Source organism: Syzygium oleosum, unplaced genomic scaffold (assembly GCF_021117445.2).
Source record: "Syzygium oleosum isolate NSW1041296 unplaced genomic scaffold, Sole_v2.1 Sole_v2.14, whole genome shotgun sequence".
Taxonomy (NCBI): Eukaryota; Viridiplantae; Streptophyta; class Magnoliopsida; order Myrtales; family Myrtaceae; genus Syzygium; species Syzygium oleosum.
The window spans coordinates 4395590-4413678 of NW_026607498.1; the positions used below are offsets into that span (position 1 = coordinate 4395590).

The 18089-nt window shown below is 44.2% G+C and overlaps 1 protein-coding gene and 1 pseudogene across 1 annotated transcript; both read right to left on the minus strand.

The window, feature by feature from the left end:
- Positions 1-522: 522 nt before the first annotated feature.
- LOC115664619 (pectinesterase 2-like) lies at positions 523-2606 on the minus strand. Its single transcript, XM_056318000.1, has 2 exons — positions 1555-2606; positions 523-1448 (listed from the first exon to the last, which is right to left on the minus strand). The coding sequence occupies exons 1-2, from the start codon at positions 2409-2411 to the stop codon at positions 605-607; spliced, it is 1701 nt and encodes a 566-aa protein (XP_056173975.1). The 5' UTR covers positions 2412-2606; the 3' UTR covers positions 523-604.
- Positions 2607-6243: 3637 nt separating this feature from the next.
- Positions 6244-9088, minus strand: LOC115664618 (pectinesterase 2-like; annotated as a pseudogene).
- Between the last annotated feature and the right edge of the window lie 9001 nt (positions 9089-18089).

An 18089-nucleotide genomic window follows, 5' to 3' on the forward strand; every position in this document is an offset into this window, starting at 1 on the left:
TCTTTGCAATGACAGAATTTCGGCGTTCTCTGGTCCCTGACCGGTTGCTCACGTACAACGGTCCCCGGCTCCTGGGCTTTGATACCACTTGTTGAGTTTTAAAGGCGTAACACTCAAAAGTGAAAGCCTCGATCGTCAATAACTCTCGTCGACAATTCTTGAAGAAAAACACACAAGGAGAGGAGAGGAATAAACTATTTTATTATGACTTGATTCACCTTACAAATACTTCAACTGGACTTGCCTTTATATAGGCATAATACATGACTCTTGATATGACTCATAAATGACTATACATGTATCTGATATTAACTAGATATCGAAACACGAAAGGTCAAGACCAAATACAAACAATCACATTAACTAGTCATTGAAATACGAAAGGTCAAGACCAAATACAAACAATCACATTAACTAGTCATTGAAATACGAAAGGTCAAGACTAATTACGAAAGATCTAGAGAGATAAGGCGGTGATATCTTCAATAGTCTTCAAATTTGTTTATTCTTAGATTGGGGATCTTTTAATTAATTTGAAATGTTATTTGATTAAGCGATAATATTACTTCCTCACAGCATAAAAGCGGAAAAATAACACCTTGAACTAGAATAGATTTCCAAAATACAGAAGAAAGAGGAAAAAGAAAGAGGACTGGACTGGAGAATAACCATTGTAATCCCCAATGAAACCGATGAACAGCTTGTAACCCTCAGAGGTGTAAGGCGCAACGTACGGCGTGTTAGGCGCATTGTATGGCGTGTTGGGCGCATCGTGTGGCACTCCAGCGGCGAGCAACCAAGTGCCGTCGGGGATCAATTGCCCGATAGTGAACATCGAAGCCTCCGTCAAGCTTGTGATGACATGGTAACCTGCCCATGTGACCCTATTTGTGGTTGATGACCCAGGACCCGTGTTCTTATATTCTCCATAATATAGAGTCTTAAGGGCAAAGTCACCTTTCCACTCCAACCAGCCGGCCGGGTCAATTAGGCAATCAAGGTAGGTATTCATGAAAACAGTTCTCGAATATTTTCGTCTCGGCCTCCCGAGGTATGTCTTCACGGAGCTTTGAATCGATATCAAGTCTGGAGCTGCGGTGACTTTGCAATTTTGGAAGGAGATGCCAGTGTTTTGGTTGGGGTGAGTCCGGTCCTGAGTAGTGATGGTATTGACCTTATCAGGAGGGCTTTTATCGTAGATGTTGCAGTTCTGGAAAATGACCGTAGCATTTCCAAAGATGAAGTCAACTGTACCGTAAATGTCACACTCTCTGTAGAATTGTCGCTTGGAATGAACGTCAAGGGTGTGCTCATAACCCTCCAAGCCACATTGATAGAAGATTGAGAGGTCAGAGTTGGAACGGAGAGCAACTGCTTGGTGATTTGCCGCACCAGCAGTGTTACAAAAAGTTATGTGTTTAGCAATGAATCCGTCACCAACAACAGCTGAAACTCAATATGAGAAAGATTATTAGTACACTTATGTCTACTTTTCAGTACTTATCCTGAATAAAATACACAGTATCATAAGTAACTTAAATTGTAAGCTCTTCAATAGTTGCTGATTTAAAGGTAGTAGATCCTTCGTCATGACTTTTGCTTCCAGTGATTATGGTCTTTCCAATACCATCACCCACGAACATAATGTTCTCCAATTTTCGTCCAACTTCAACATTCTCTTCATACGTACTGGCCTTGATATAGATTACGTACCTTGTCGTGCAAGATTGCTTCGATGCCGCAGTTACAGCTTCACTTATTGTTTTGTAGTTCCCCGTACCATCTTGGGCCACCACGATATTAGCAATAGATGACACGGAGGGAGACTGTAAGAGCTTTCTGTTGCTAGGCTTCAGCCAAGTAGGGAACTCATTGGTGTATTTCGGTGGAGCGTAGGGTACATAGTTTGCAGACAAAGCGTTGTTTATCAACTTGGAAACATTATTTGGCATCAAGGGCAACACATTGTCCGAGACGCCGAGCTTGATGAACCCGGCCCGACAGGTCTCAAGGTTGGTCAGGGCGCTGCTAAGCCACATTTGCACATCGTCCTGAGTGCACTGGCAATCGATGGTCCGGTTCAAGTCGAGGACCGTGTGCTCATAAAGCTGGAGGCAGTCGGCCCACGCAGCCTTCTCGCGCTTGTTGCGGCATCTGGGGCCCAGCGAGTACATGTCGGCTTGGGCGAGCTGGGCTCTCTCTAGGGCAACTTGCATCGAGGCCTTGATGAAGTTGGATTTTCGCTTGAGAGGGGTCTGGTTAGGGCTGTGTGTCAGGAAGTACTCACATGGTTGTGGGTAAGGCATTTGGCTACACCATGATTTCACATCACCGGAGGAATAGCTATGAATGGTTTGAGATAGCAGAAGAGGCAAAAAGACAATGATCATGAACTTTTGATGAACACCCATATCGATTAATTTCTGGTAGGCTGAAAAGATGAGTGGACGTAAGTAAATGAAGAGAAATGAGAATGTGATGAGGGAATTTGAGATTAGTGATCTTGAACTGGGGTTTGTTCATTTGCCTTGGATTGGTCCCTTTATATAGAAGTGGAGGCACAATGGTGATCAGAGGCATGGCAGTGGCACCAACTTTCCGGGAACCTGCGTTTCGATTATTGAATTTCGACCAAATGGATAACGAGAATGAAGAGAGAATAGAGAACGTACAATCGTCAACTAGGAAATGAACTTTTTCTTCACATAGTTTGTGCCTAAGCTACTAGCCATCATTCTTCTTGGAATATTATTTTTATCCGATGCGACCAAAAGCAACAAGGCATATGAACATTACTCATGAGCATGCGTCGCTATGCTTCTTCGTTATTTCCATTGGCGCACGAGTACAAAATATTGCAGTGGTTGACATGATTTTTTATTAATATCCTTATACAATGCACATGCACGCACGATCCAGTAATGAGGGGGAGTTTTTCGTGCATCTTTTCCTAGGTTAGAATATTTTTCAATTATCGCCACATTCTTTGGGAGATTGGCTTTGCTTTTGGACAAAAGAATCCGTCTCCAAGGGCTTTCATATGATGCAAATATGATTCGGTGATCTTATATTTTGACTTCAATGACTTTTGGGCACTTCACTTGAAGCTTCCGGACTCCAGGAACACTCCACACTGGGCACGGCCGATAAAAAAAGGTGGGATCTCATATTCAGTTTGGCCTCTATACAAAAATATTAGTGAGGGGAGAAGAGAGAGAGAGAGCATGTGCGAGTGGAGGTAAAACTGGAATTTAGATAGTCTAGTGAGGGCAAGATGGGAATACGAAAATATTAGTGAGGGTAAAGCGTGGAAGAAAAAAAATCAACAAACCCTCGAGGTAGCATTTTTGGAATGCTGAATTTTTGGCTTTAAGGTTTTTTAGGATTGTGTTACTAAGCACTTCCAACTTTGCACAAGAGCCTTTGAAGGCCCAAGGGACTTTGGAAAAGCTCTCCCAAACGCAAGGAACTCTAGCATTGCCGGTTCAGTTCTAGGTTGGAATAAAACATGATTTGTTATGCGTATCTTCGAAGGCAAAAATATTGCATTATAATTTTGTATTTTCAACTACCTTAATTCTCTTTCTTTGGAAGAGCTTGTCACTATTCCTCATGGTAATGGTTTCATAAATCCTTGAGGTCCGTTTGTTTCATGGAATAGTACCATTTTGGAAAACATTTTCTAGGAATAAAAATGACTTCATTTTTTTGTATTTGACTGAAACTTGAAAAAGATCCGGAAAGTATTTTCTGTCGTTTGGCAAGGAAGATCTGATAGGGAAAATTTTCAAAAAATTAGTATTTTTTAATTTATTTTCCTTTTCTCTTTTCTTTTTGCTTCTTCCTTGGTCGGTCGCTGGTCACTGCGATGGCTAGCGATTGGCCACAAGTGAGCTCCAGCCTTGCCCAATCGGCGAGCTTCAAGCTCACTAGAGGTCAGTGGTCAACGAGCCACTACGATGACCTCTGGCGAGTCAGCCTCGAGCAAGCTTGACGTCACTAGATCGGAAAGCTTCGAGCCTTACTAGTTTTGGGTGAGGCTCGAGCTTGCTTGGGGTTGGTCGCAAGTCGTCGTCGTGGCCAGCGATTGGCTGAGAAAGAAGGAAAAAGAAAAAGGAGGAAAAGAAAAAAAAAAGAAAAAGAAAGAAAAGAAACAATTAAAACTAATAAAAATTATAGTTTTTTTAAATAAAATAACAAAATTCCAATTTTTCTTTAAAATATTTTTTTAAATGAACAAATGTTTCATTAACCAAGGACCCAAGCCTGAGTGCTAAGAACCCGTGCACGGCCTTTGTGCACCCAAGCCTGAGGGTTGGGACTAGAGTTTGAGGGTTGAGGACCTGAGCACGACCTTTTATGGACCCAGGTTCGGGAGCCGGAGCATCAAGTACGGGCACTAGGAGTTCGGGCCCGGCCTCGATGGACTTGGTCATGGGCCCCGGGGGCCCATGCTCGAGCATCGGGGTCCCGAGACCTAGTTTGAACGTCGGGACCCGGGAATTAACGTTGGGGTTTTTGTTCCTAAGTGTAGAGTTTTGGGTCCAAGTGCTGATACTTAGTCATATTTTGGAAAACGTTTTTAGGTTCTTTCAAAGAGGAAATGATTTTCTTGAATTTAAGTTTAGGTGGGAAAGCCTTTTCCATTGACTAGGAAAACATTTTCCGTTGACTCATTTTCCTAAGTGAACCAAACACCGGAAAATGATGGAAATGTTTTCTTGAAAAATATTTTTCGTGAAACAAATGGACCCTTACTTTCCTTTTTTGCCCCGGCCGTCGCTACTCCCTTAGCCGTTCTTCAATCTCAACCTGTTTTTCCTCACTCGCTAGCTTCTGGTTTTTGCCTATTTTGATATCTGTCGTAATCTCAGTCAGCTAGAAATAAATGATTAGTAAACTGATCACAAAATGAAGTAGATGTAAAGGATTGAGTCGTGTCGAATACAAAATTAATGGAATGCCGTCTCACTCTCTTCGGGAACTATATACAAACCCAGTATTGATTTTGAAGCCTTTCTGGATTTTATGGAGAGAGCTTTGAAGGATTGAAAATGTAGCCTCGACTTAGTTAGATTCTGGCCTCTTTGCCTTTACTTTCAGATCACAAGTGGAAAAACACAGTGCTAGAAGGTGGTCTATGGTCTTTCTCAAACCTCCTATTAATGCTTAAGCCATGGGAGCCTAATACACCTCCCCATTGCTATTAGTTTTCTATTTGTGCTTTCTGGGTCCAAATCCATGAAATGCCGTATGTATGGTACTCCGAGGAAGCTGTTCATGGAGCAGCACCGAGGATTGAAACAATTTTGGTGGTGAAAGTCGAAGTTCAAATCAAGTTGCCTAATACTACTTGAGCGGGATTACACGACGAGAACAGTGACGGGCTGAACAACAAAGGACAACGACGGCATCCAGGAACAGCAGCGGCAACACCGACGGGACCAATTAGCAGTGGCGTCTGGCAGCAACAGTGATGAACAACGGCGACGTCAGGCGAGTGGGATAGTCGGGATTAGCAGGAATGTTGAGCGAGTAGCGGCGACAAGCAGCGGCGACGCGGAACCAGCGGTGGTAGCAATGAACCAGGCGGTGTCAGGATCAGCAGCAGCAACGGCAGGACCGGACGTTGTCGGACCCTGGACAGCGACGTGCGCATGCTTGAATGTTCAAGTCTTTTGCCGATCCAGAGTGAAGGGACGTATCGAGAACCGAAACAGAACGATCACGCAGAAAACAGAGAAAATAGACGATGCACGAATTTACCCAGGTTCACCCTCTCTTAGGGCTACGTCCTGCAAAGAGATTTCACTATGGTTTTTCGGTTTACAGCCACTCAACTCGTTACAATGATCAGAAAAACGAGTAAAATATATATATGCCCAAAACGGGCCCAAAATCTAAACCTATATAAAATCTCTTAATCTCACACCGGGCAGCAGGGCACCCGTGTCGGGGGCGCTGCCCCCGAGCCCCCGCATTCCGCACGCATGGGTCACATGTCGTCGGACAACACTTCAGTTTCCCGAAGCTCACGTGGGCGTACCCGGTGTGAGAAACAAGGGGGTCCCCGAATTATTCGCTAACTCCAACACAGAGAAGACTCGATCGCTTAAAAGAAGAAAGATTTGTTCGTGATGTTGAGATAGGCTACTAGTTGAAATGAACATCAATGCCGAAAATCAAAAGAAAATGAGTTTTTAAATTTGTTTTTCTTTGATTCGAAAGGGTTTTTTTCACCAATCAGAGATGTTCTTTGTTTAAGCAATAAAATTTCTTCCTTACAGCAAAAAAGCGGAAAAATAACAATTATTGAACTCGACTAGTTCGACCAAAAAAAAAAAGAATTAGACTAGATTTCTCAAAATAAAAAGTAAAAATAAAATATACTGGACAAGAAAATAACCGTCGTAACCCCCAATAATATTGACGGATAGTTTCGAACCCCCATAGGTGTCAAGCATGTAGTAAACCCTAGAGGCGTTAGGCATGCCGTAAACTTCAGAAGTGTAAGGCACGCCGGTGGCGAGCAACCAAGAGCCGTCGGGGATGAAGTTCCCGATGGTGAACTTTGAAGCTTCTATTGCGCTTGTGATGACATGGTAACCTGCCCATGTGACCCTATTTGCGGTCAATGACCCCGAACCCGTGTTCATATACTCTCCATAGTACAGAGTGTTGAGGGCAAAGTCACTTTTGTTCCACTCCAACCAGCCGGCCGAGTCAATTAGGCTATCAAGGTAAGTCATCATAAAAATAGTTCTTGAATATTCTTTCCATGGCCTCCCGAGGTACGTCTTCACGGAGCTTTGAACCGATACCAAATCTGAGGCTGCGGCGACTTTGCAATTGTGGATGGAGATGCCCGTGTTTTGGTTGGGGTCAGTCCGTCCCTGTGCCGTGATGGTATTGATATTGTTAACAGGGATTCTAGCATAGATGTTGCAATTCTGGAAAACGACGGCAGCATTTCCAAAGATGAAGTCAGTGGTGCCATAGATGTCACACTCTCTATAGAATTGTCGCCCAGAATGAACATGAAGGGTGTCCTGATGTCCCTCAAAGCCACATCGATAGAAGATTGAGAGGTTAGAGCTCGAACGTAGAGCAACTGCTTGGTGATTCGCCGCGCCGGCAGTGTTACGAAAGGTGATGTCTTGGGCAATGAATTCGTCACCATCAACAGCTGATGCTCAAGATGAGAAATTATTAGTACGCGTACCTATACTTGTACATGTAATCTAAACTGGAAAGTATATCAGCAAACTAAACACCGATCTAGAATGCTTAATTTACTACCTCATATAACCGAATAATTGTCAACCATGTGCACTAATTCTTGCATTTCATGATCTACACCTCCTTCATCTTCCTATTATATGAACTGGAAACGTTGCAATTTATTTAAGAATTGGACTATTGTTCCATTGCTTTATTCTAAAGGCAATCTAAAGGCTATTAAATCTAGGTATAGTGATAATGGCCGCCATTTGGTGGCACATGGAACCAACCATGAATTTATAGATGGAGTGTCGGCTCACATGACGATAGAAAAGATTAACTAATGCTGTCTCTTTGTTGATGATGTTAAGTGAAACCGTGTGCATTTTCTCAATTACGATCGATCTTGTACTAGATTAATTTCCATTGGGGGTTGATTATTTACAGCAGTTACAACCCCAATTCGTTTAATTTTAATTTATATAAAAAACTTCGTACTTATGATCGCTTCGCTTTCGAAACAATATCACTATATCGCTACATGAATCAAGATGCTTATGTGCAGCATCACATTTTGAGTATATTAATAGAGGATATGTAAAAGTACTGTTTATAACATTCTTCCACTTAAAAGTAAGTAGCCTTTGAACATTACAATAACCCGACATTGTTGGATGTTATGTACTTGTTAAAAATTATGAATATTGTATATGTGTAATGTTTTTCACATGGTTGGTGTACCAAAATAAGAAATCCTTTAGTATTTATGTAACCTTATCCGATCTCTATTTTTTTTTTCCCTTTTAATCTAGGAAAAAAGAAGAAGGTTGGTTTGTACTTTAAGCATCTTCATTTTCATGAAAGTAGAGACATGCTTAACTAGTTGAATCGTGTTGGCTTTATTAAGAAGGACCACCTTAATTCGTTAAATCATTTATTCCACGATTTATTAGAATAGGTCGTTCCATATCATATATAGCTTAAATAATACAAAACTTACCAACAGTTGCTGAATTGAAGGTAGTAGATCCTCCATCAGCACTTTTGCTTCCGGTAATTATGGTCATTCCAATACCATCACCCACGAACACAATGTTCTCCAATTTTGATTCAACTGCAACATCCTCTTCATATGTACCGGCCTTGATATAGATTATGTATCTTGCCATGCTTGACCGCTCCGATGCCGCAATTATAGCTTCGCTAATTGTCTTGTAGTTCCCCGAACCATCTTGGGCCACCACGATGTTGGCCATAGATGATGCGGAAGGAGACTGCAAGAGCTTTCTGTTGCCAAGCCTCAGCCAAGTAGGGAACTCGTTGGTGTAGTTCGGCGTAGTGTAGGGTACATAGTTGGTGGACAAAGCGTTGCTTATCAACTTGGAAACATTATTTGACATCAAGGGCAATATGTTGTCCGAGATGCCGAGCTCGACGAACCCGGTCCGACAGGTCTCAAGGTTGGTCAGGGCGGTGCTCAGCTAGGTCTGTATGTCATCCTGAGTGCCTTGGCGATTGACGGTCCGGTTCAAGTGGTGGACCGTGTGCTCATAAAGTTGGAGGCAGTCGGCCCACGCAGCCTTCTCACGCTCGTTGCGGCACCTGGAGCCTAGCGAGTACGAGTTCATCCGAGCGAGCTGGGCTCTCTCGAGGGCGACTTGCATTGAGGCCTTGAGGAAATGGGATTTCCGCTTGAGAGGGGTTTGCTTTGGGTGGTTGGTCAAGAAGTACTCACATGGTTGTGGGTAAGGCATGTTGCTGCACCATGATTTCACATCGCTAGAGGAATAGCTGGAAATTGTTTGAGTTAGCGAAAGAGGCCAAAGGAGAAGGATCATAAACTTTAGATGAAAACCCATCATGATTGATCGTGTGTGTTGCTAGCTGGAATTTGGATACGTAGAGATGAGAATGTGATGAGAGAATTCAAGATTGGTGATCTTGAATTGGGGTGGTTCATTTGCCTTGGACTGGTCCCTCTATTTAGACGTGAAGAGCAAGTGGCATGCAGTTCCACCACCTTTCGGGGAACCTACCTTTCGATTATTGAATTACGACCAAATGGTTGACTCTGAATAACGAGAATGGATAGAGAAATAGCGAACGTACACTCCTGAACTAGGAACAACATCCGTCCTAAGCCACTAACATTCTTAATGGGTTGTTATTTTTATCTGAGACGACCAAAAGCAAAAAGGCATATGAACATTTCTCATTAGCATGCGTTACTATGTTTCTTCGTTGTTCCATTGGCGCACAAGTACAAAATATTTCGATGGTTGGCATGATTTTTTATTAATATCTTTATACATGCACATGCATGCACGAGCCAGTAATGAGTGAGGGAGTTTTTCGTGCATCTTTCCTAGGTTAGAATATTTACGATTATTATCGCTCCATTCTTTAGGAGAAAGAGTTTGCTTTTGAACAAATTTGATTCGGTGGCCTTAGATTTTGACGTCAATGACTTTTGGGCGCTTCACTTGCAGCTTCCGGACTCCAAGAACACTCCACACTGGGCACGGCCGATAAAAAAAGGTGGGATGTCATAAACAATTTGGCCTTTATACGAAAATATTGGAGAGGGGAGAGAGAGGAATAGAGCGTGTGTGAGTGAAGGTAAAACTGGAATTTAGATAATCCAGTGAGGGCGAGGCAGGAATAAGAAACTATTACTGAGGGTAAGCTTAAAAAAGAAAAAAAAATCATTCAACCCCTGAAATAGCATTGTTGGAATGCTGAAAATTTGGCTCGAGGGTTTTTGCGATTGTGTTACCAAATACCTCAACTTTGGCACAAGAGCCTTTGGAGGCGCCAAGGATTTTGGAAAAGCTCTCCTAGACGCATGAAAGTTTAGCATTGGGGTTCAATTCTATATTCCAATAAAAACACGGTCGGTTCCGTGTATCTTCAAAGGCAAAAAAACTACCTTAATTCTCTTTATTTGTAAGGGCTTATCTCTCTACTCCTCATGGTGATGTTTTCATAAATCCTTACTTTCCATTTTCACCCCAGCCGTCAATACTCTCTTTGCCGTTCTTCAATCTCAACCTGTTTTTCCTCGCTACCTAGCTTCTGGTTTTTGCCTATTTTGATCTTCATCGTAATCTCAGTCAACTAGAACTAAATGGAAGAGGATGTGGATGCTGATGCTTGCCTCACCTTGCCTCACTCTGTAAACGATTAGTAAACTCTGATCACAAAATGAAGTAGCTGTAATGGATTGAGTCGTATCTCATAAAAAATTAATGGAATGCTGTCTCACTCTCTTCGGGAAAGTATGTACAAACCTAGTATTGATTTCCAAGCCTTTCTGGATTTGATGAAGAGAGCTTGAAGGGTTGAAAATGTAGTCTCGGCTTAGTTATATTCTGGCCTCTTTGCCTTTACTTTCAGATCACAAGTGGGGAAACACAGTGCTAGAAGGTGGTCTATGGTCTTTCTCAAACCCCCTATTAATGCTTAAGCCATGGGAGCCTAATACACCTCCCCATTGCTATTAGTTTTCTATTTGTGCTTTCTGGGTCCAAAACCATGAAATGCCGTATATATGGAACTCCGAGGAAGCTGTTCACGGAGCAGTACCGAGAATTGAAACAATTTTGGTGGTGAAAGTGGAAACAAAAGGATTTACCTCCTATAAAATAGGAATAGAATGCACTTGGATGCTCCATTGGAATCTGGTACCCTTACCAGTCTCGAAAGAAAGAAACTATCGCTTGATTTTAAATATGAAAGGCCGCCACAGTTTTGCTATTAATGTGGTAAGATGGGTCATTATGGGATGTATTGTGAGATTCCTTGATGAAGCAAAACTTACTGCAGAAAATGGGAGTTGTTTTGGGCAATGGCTTAGAGCAGAAGTTCATGGAGCTAGCTCTTTTTGAAAGATCTTGTGTGCAACAAAGATTAATGAAGATGAAAAAGAAATAATTCCAGAGACCCAGTCAACAATACTCAAATCGTGAATTTTTTGAGGAGGACTTCCAGCCCCATGAGAATGCGTATAGCAGATCTGAAGGACACAATAGCTGCAGTAGAAAATGGAGCAAATAGAAAGTAGACACAGGGAAGTAAAAAGCTAGAGACTGAAAGTATCCTGGCTATTCCAAGGCCAACACAAAGGGTGGAACCAATGGTGGCGGAAACCCCAGAGAAAACTTGTAGGGGTCCTAAATCCCCAATAAATAAATAATTGAGGAGAAATAGTCCTTCTGGAACTCAATTACCTTGTTTCAATGCAATTGATGAAACTCAGATTTTGGATACTCCAATTATGGTGTCTAATGATTCAACTAAATATGTTTTCGTGGCTAACCGTAATAAGCTTCTGGATTACAAATATAATTTTTATGTTGGAACTGTTAGGGTTTGGGCACACTTCTGAAAATCCAGGCTTTACAAACCATCATGGCTCAAGAAAGAAGTAGTGTGGTATTCTAACGGAGGCAAAGAATCAGAATTCAGTCATACAAAGGTTGAAAAAGCTTTTTACATTTCTGCTTTGTTTTGTGGTAAATCTTGTAGGAATTGCAAGGGGATCGGTTGTTTCATGGAATGACATGGTTTCTTTAAATGTTGATTCTGCTTATGAGGAGATTATAAATCTGAATTGTGAAGATATTGAAGTAGACAACGAATGAGACTTAGGGTCCGTTGAAATGCAAATGCCTTGTCACGCCCCGTACCCCACGAAGCGGTAACATCCCTACCTTGGTCGATTATGGTGCAACGCTCCCAGAAAGCGTCGCCGACCCAACGTCCCAACAGAGAGTAAAGCACAAGCGGAAGAGTAAATAATAAACCCTGACAGTAAAATATGAGACAAGGATAACCAAACAAGCAACCAACGAGGAAACATACTTGCACTTTACATTGCTATAGAAAACTTCTTTACAAACATCTATACACAACCATGAAAAGATATAAGTCCCCACCTATACGATCTGCATGCCACGGGGTCAAAAAGGGAAGTGGCTAGGGAGGTCAGACTAACTCAAAGAGAGGGCTACAGTAAAAAAGTTACTAGCCCTCACTACTAGCTATAGCTCAGAACAAACCTAGGGTTCCCACTCAGGGTCGGAAGATCCAGTAGTTTCGTCCGACGGCTCCTCTGAAGGAATCTCTGAAGACTCGGACGGTTCAGAATCCATATCTTCGGCTTGGGCTCGCTCATCTTCAGAGTCCTGCTCCAACTCTGGATCTAGGTAGAGACCTAACTCGTTGTCTACTCCCAGCTCTTCGTCAGATCCTACCTCAGTGACTTCTCCGTCTTCGCTTGAGTCTTGATCCATCGGCTCGGGTTCCGGCTCCTCTTCGGCATCTTGGTCCTGATCTTCAGCTATCACCTGTGGCTCCTCATCCATAGGCTCATCAACGCCATCTACATCGTGAACATCCTGAGGATTGATCACCTCGCCATCCGCATATATGGGTTCCATCAATCCATTTTGACCGATTAGGGCATCAAAAGTCCTCAGGGGTTGCCCTAGGTTTCCGTCGGCATCTCTCAAGCACCAAGCTACATATTCCTGAATCTGATGAAAATACTCTCCCACGTTTACAAACACCACAGACCGGTATCTTACGTATGATTCCCCATTTCCTGCGGGGTAGGTACTGGTATACTGGTGTATCTGTACAGGTATTCCAAAAAGCGGCGGGTTCGGCATCCTTACGGCTGGGGGTCTGAAAAGTTGGGTTATAATAACCGTGAGACGAATCTCAGCGAGTATAACCCCTAAACCTAGGCTAGGCTAGCATGCAATCTCCTGACCGGAAATAAATATTTGAATCACAATACAACAATAATCAAACCATTCTCTGACCCTGCAGGTTAGACAGATCAACATATAATAGTCACGGCACATACGTGGCACACATTATCACACGTACGCCAATCACATGCTCATGCACCGAGTCTCACACACTCGCATGCCAGTCCATGCATGTTCATGCATGCAAATGTCGTCGACAGGTCACGTGCATTTCCCGTGCCCACTAGCCCACACTGGCAATCACCCAATTTATTATTTATTACGACGACTCGAGTCAACAATATCCACGGCCCGGTGCGTCTAGCCTGCTTCAAAGTGCATGAGGCACAGCAACCGATCTGGCCCAGTGTCTCTAGCCTGCTTCAAAGTGCATGAGGCGCAACATTGATCTCCTTACGAACCAGAGCCTGCTTCAAAGTGCATGAGGATGGTCGTCTTCCGGACGTACCGGGCATCGTCCTGCTTCAAAGTGCATGAGGACGGTATCGACCCGAAGGTCATGACCCAAAGGTCTTTAGGTGATCACACAACTCATTATTATCTGAACCCAGCGTATGACGCTTCGGGGTATTTTAGGTGATCACACACTCATGGCAGGCACGCATTCTCGCACAATTCCACCACATGCCTCACTCTAGGCATACATAATGCGTGTCCATGTTATGCGATGCAATGCACCATGAGCACCAATGAAATTCAATCACTCGATATCACAACACGTGCTCAATTGGCCCAATTAATACCGTGTGGCCCAACGTGCGATTCACAATTCAATAATTAATTTCAAACCAATCATTGGCTAATCGCACTCCACATAATTCAGCCACACGACATGCGACATGGTAGTACGAAATCAATCCCAATTAAGCACAAATTATGTACAACCAGTCAACCCGGATATACCCGGTAATTTTCCAATGGGCTCCTAAATTGGTCATTTAATCCAATTAATCTCCCCATATAATTTTCATTAATCCACTAAATTTTCCCGATAATAATTTCTACCAATCAGTCCTCAACACAGTCTGGAATACACATTGATACTACCTAAGCCAGTCTAAAATGCACCGATAATACCTAAATCAGTCTAGAAAAATGCACTATCAGTCCTAATCCGGGTTTAGGAATTTTACTCACTTAATCCAAGGTCACGACGACGGGGAACGGCGGCTAGGGGTGATCGGTTCCAGGGTGAGTTGGGTCCGGACCTAGAACCTGAAACCAACCCTGTTATAACCGGTTCCCAATTTTTGGAACCTGAAACCAACCCTGTTTTTCCTAGACCCTGTTTTGGAACCAACCCTGTTTTTCCAGTCCGGTTTCAGGGTCTACCCGAGGACCTATTTTTTTTTTTGTTCTTTTTTCCGGTTTTATTTTTTTCTAGCAAAATAATATAGGTAGCAATGAAACGATTTAAAATAAAAGATGAATAACAAAAACCACTATCCGCCAAAAGTAACAATCCCCAAAATGAGCAATTGAAATTACAATCCATCAAAATCAACAATCCAAAAGCACTATGTGGCAAGACATAGTCCAATCGCATAAATCTTTAAGAGTCACATTTCCAGGGAATTTATTCAACATGTTTAGCTCTTTATTTTGCGCCATGATGAGATAACTCCTCACTTCTGTTTCCGAATGAAATATCTTGAAAGAAAAATCAAGAGACTTAGCGGTAAGGCATCTGCTCTCACTAGAAAAATGTCTATATATCTTTTCTGAATCACACAATATTTAGATGACTTTAAGAGCCATGTTATTTCGCTCATAGTTGTGAAACATATTCCAATATTAAACCGGAAATCGGTTCTAAAACCGGTGAAGTAGGGTAACGTGATATAGACTTTTTACTTTTTTGTACATTATCTCAAAACCGGTTCTAAAACAGGTTTGGGTTGGTTTTTACTTGGAACCGGAAACCGGACCGGTTCTAACCGGTTCCCAAAAAATGGAACCGGTACCCGGACCGGTTCTTGTTAGAACCGGTTCCCGGACCTATTTTTCGGGTGGGTTGGTCCGGTTTCAGGGTAAACCCGGTCCGGTTTCCGGGTAAACCCGATCCGGTTACACACCCTTAACGGCGGCTGATCACTGGTGAACAGTGAAACCGGCGACGGCGTACGGACGGCGTACGGTCGGCCGTATGGACACTGTACGTACGGCTACGTACGGCGACGTACGGACGGGCTGGAGGTCGCCGTGGCAGCGGCTCGGCCGTACGAGCTCCGGCGTGGCAGCGGTGGGTCTCCGGCGCGGCGGCGGTGATGATCGGGAGAGGAAAAGAGAGAGAAAGAGAGAGAAAGGGAGAGAGAAAGGGGTCAGACAGAGGCGAGGCTGAGGCTGGGGACCGAGGTGGTCCACGGCGGGGCACGGCTGCCGGCGGCGGCGCTCCGGTGGCCGGCGGTGTGCTCCGGCGAAGTTCGGCCGAGAGAGAAAATGAGAGAAAGAGAGAGATCGGGAGGAGAGAGAGAGATGTGGCCGAGAGTGAGGGTGAGGAGAGAGAGTGGCCGGTCCAAGCTGGTCAAAATTAGGGGGCTAGGGGCGATACGTGTCGCCGATCCGGCGGTTTTGACCAAAATACCCCTAATCCAACGGTCTCGGTTGATTCTATCTAAATAATTGAGGGGTAAAAAGGTCTTTAGCCCCAATAATGTAGCTGATAAGCACTCTTAAATATCCCAAATAATTTCCCAAAAAATTCGAACCCGAACATAGCCTAGGGGCAAAATGGTCATTTTTCCGGTTTCGGGGCGAAATTCCAATTTTCGCACGTATCAACCCCAGATGTCCGTGGCCAACATAATATGGCGTTGGAATCGCGAAAATAGCCTCTTAAGCCCTTGAAAATTGACTGCGAAGTTCCGGGAATAAAATAATACTATTTTTCCAATTTTTGTCGAAATTCCAATTTTTGGCCATAACGACTCCTGGTATGCGTGGCCACCCAAAAATGGCGTCGGCCTCGAAAAGTAACGCTGGCGTCCCGAGGGGCAAAATCGTAAAGGAAAATTTCATTTTGGTACTCAAAGTGGGGCCTTTTTCTCAATTTGGTACCCAAAGTGGACATAGTCCCAAATTAGTACCCAAAGTGCCCATTCAGTCTCAATTTGGTACCCAAAGTGGACATAGTCCCAAATTGGTTCCCAAAGTGCCCATTTAGTCTCAATTTGGTACCCAAAGTGCCCACTCAGTCTCAATTTGGTACTGAAAGTGCAGGTCAAATGCTCATCGGCCGGAAGAAATTTACTATTCGGCTATCGAACAAGATTTTTTTACTTTTTATTTTTTTCCCTTTTTCTGTTTTTTTTTTCCTTTTCCTTTCTTTGTTTTTTTCCTTCTTCCCTCCTCGCCGGCCACGCCATGGCCGGCGGAGGTCGTCGGCGTCGGGCAAGGGCGGCCTCGCCGGGCCGGGCGAGGGTCGCTCGCTCGCTGCCGGCGAGGGCCACTCGCCCGCGGCCGGCGAGGCCACCCTCGCTTGGGTCGGCCCTCTCTCGACGCAGGCGAGGCGACCTCGCCAGCCCTGTGCGAGGCCGCCTCGCCCGACGCCGGCGAGGGTGACTCGCCAGATCCCGGCGAGGGCAACCCTTGCCCTCGCCGGATCCGGGTGGGGTTGGCCTCGCCCGCCCAGCGAGGGTGGCCTTCGCCCGACGGAGGCGAGGGCCGCCTCGCCCGACGCGGGAGAGGGTGACCTCGCGATCCGGCGAGGGCGATGGTCACCTCGCCGGCGTCGGCGAGGGCGGCCCTCGCCGGGCCGGGCGAGGGTCGCCCTCGCTGCGCCGGCGAGGGCCGACCCGCCGCCCCAGCGAGGGCCGCTTCGCCCGACGCCGGCGAGGGCCGACGCGGCGACTCCTCCGCGGCCATGGCTGGCGGAGGGAAGAAGGAAAAAAAGAAAAGGAAAAGGAAAAGAAAAAAAAACAGAAAAAGGGAAAAAAATAATAAAAAGTAAAAAATACTGCTCCTAAGAGCCGGAATAGTAAATTTCTTGCCGGCCGGTGAGCATTTGACCGGCCGGCGAACTCAGGTACCAAATTGAGACTGAATGGGCACTTTGGGTACCAAATTGAGACTAAATGGGCACTTTGGGTACCAATTTGGGACTATGTCCACTTTGGGTACCAAATTGAGACTGAATGGGCACTTTGGGTACCAAATTGAGACTGAATGGACACTTTGGGTACCAATTTGGGACTATGTCCACTTTGGGTACCAAATTGAGAAAAATGCCCCACTTTGGGTACCAAAATGAAATTTTCCCAAATCGTAATTTTTCACCCCTGGACCGAAATTCCAATTTTCAACTGTATTAACTCAAAATATGCGTGGCCAGCATAATATGACGTCAGATTTCCAAGAATAGTCTCTTAAGCCATCGAAATTCGACATCGAAATCCGGGCCCAATTTCGTGATCAAAACTCGCTCGATTTTCAATTTCAGGGTCTCTCACTAACGGGCGGTTGTCTAGAGGTTACGCATATCGACCTAGGGTTATCCGAGTCATGACGGTCCTTATCATTGAGAGAATAAGAAATTATCATTAGTTCCAGAGGTCACGATCGTCCGATTTAAGTTCAAGACTGGTTGACCACGTGTACTCTCGGTCGTGCAGAATCACCTGCGATCCGATTGTACATCGTTGGCCTTGGCCAAACCAAGTCCGTTACCTTTCCTAAGATCGATCCACATTGGTTCATAATATTCTCTCATCATTTCTCGTGATCGGTGTCCGCTTCACGATCCGGTCCTTGGTCCACGTACCGCTTTCTAATTAGCCATACCCTATTGGTTAGTATCCCGAGAGTGATCAGCTCTGGGCGAGACTTACTAAAATAAAATGCGAAATATTGTCAATTTTATTGATCCCGGAATTACATCGAAATTCAGGCTGTTACATGCCTTTAACTTAAAGCCCCTTTGGAAATGCAAATTGCGTTTGGTAAAAAATCCTTTATAAAGCTACTTTGGCTTAAGTAGTATTTGGCAATTTTCTTTTTGCGAAGGGTTTTTGGGTTTTTTTTAATTAAAAAAAAACGTAACCCCTTCGCCAGAGCTGGCGAAGGGCTACGGTCACTGGCGAGCTAGATCTGGCG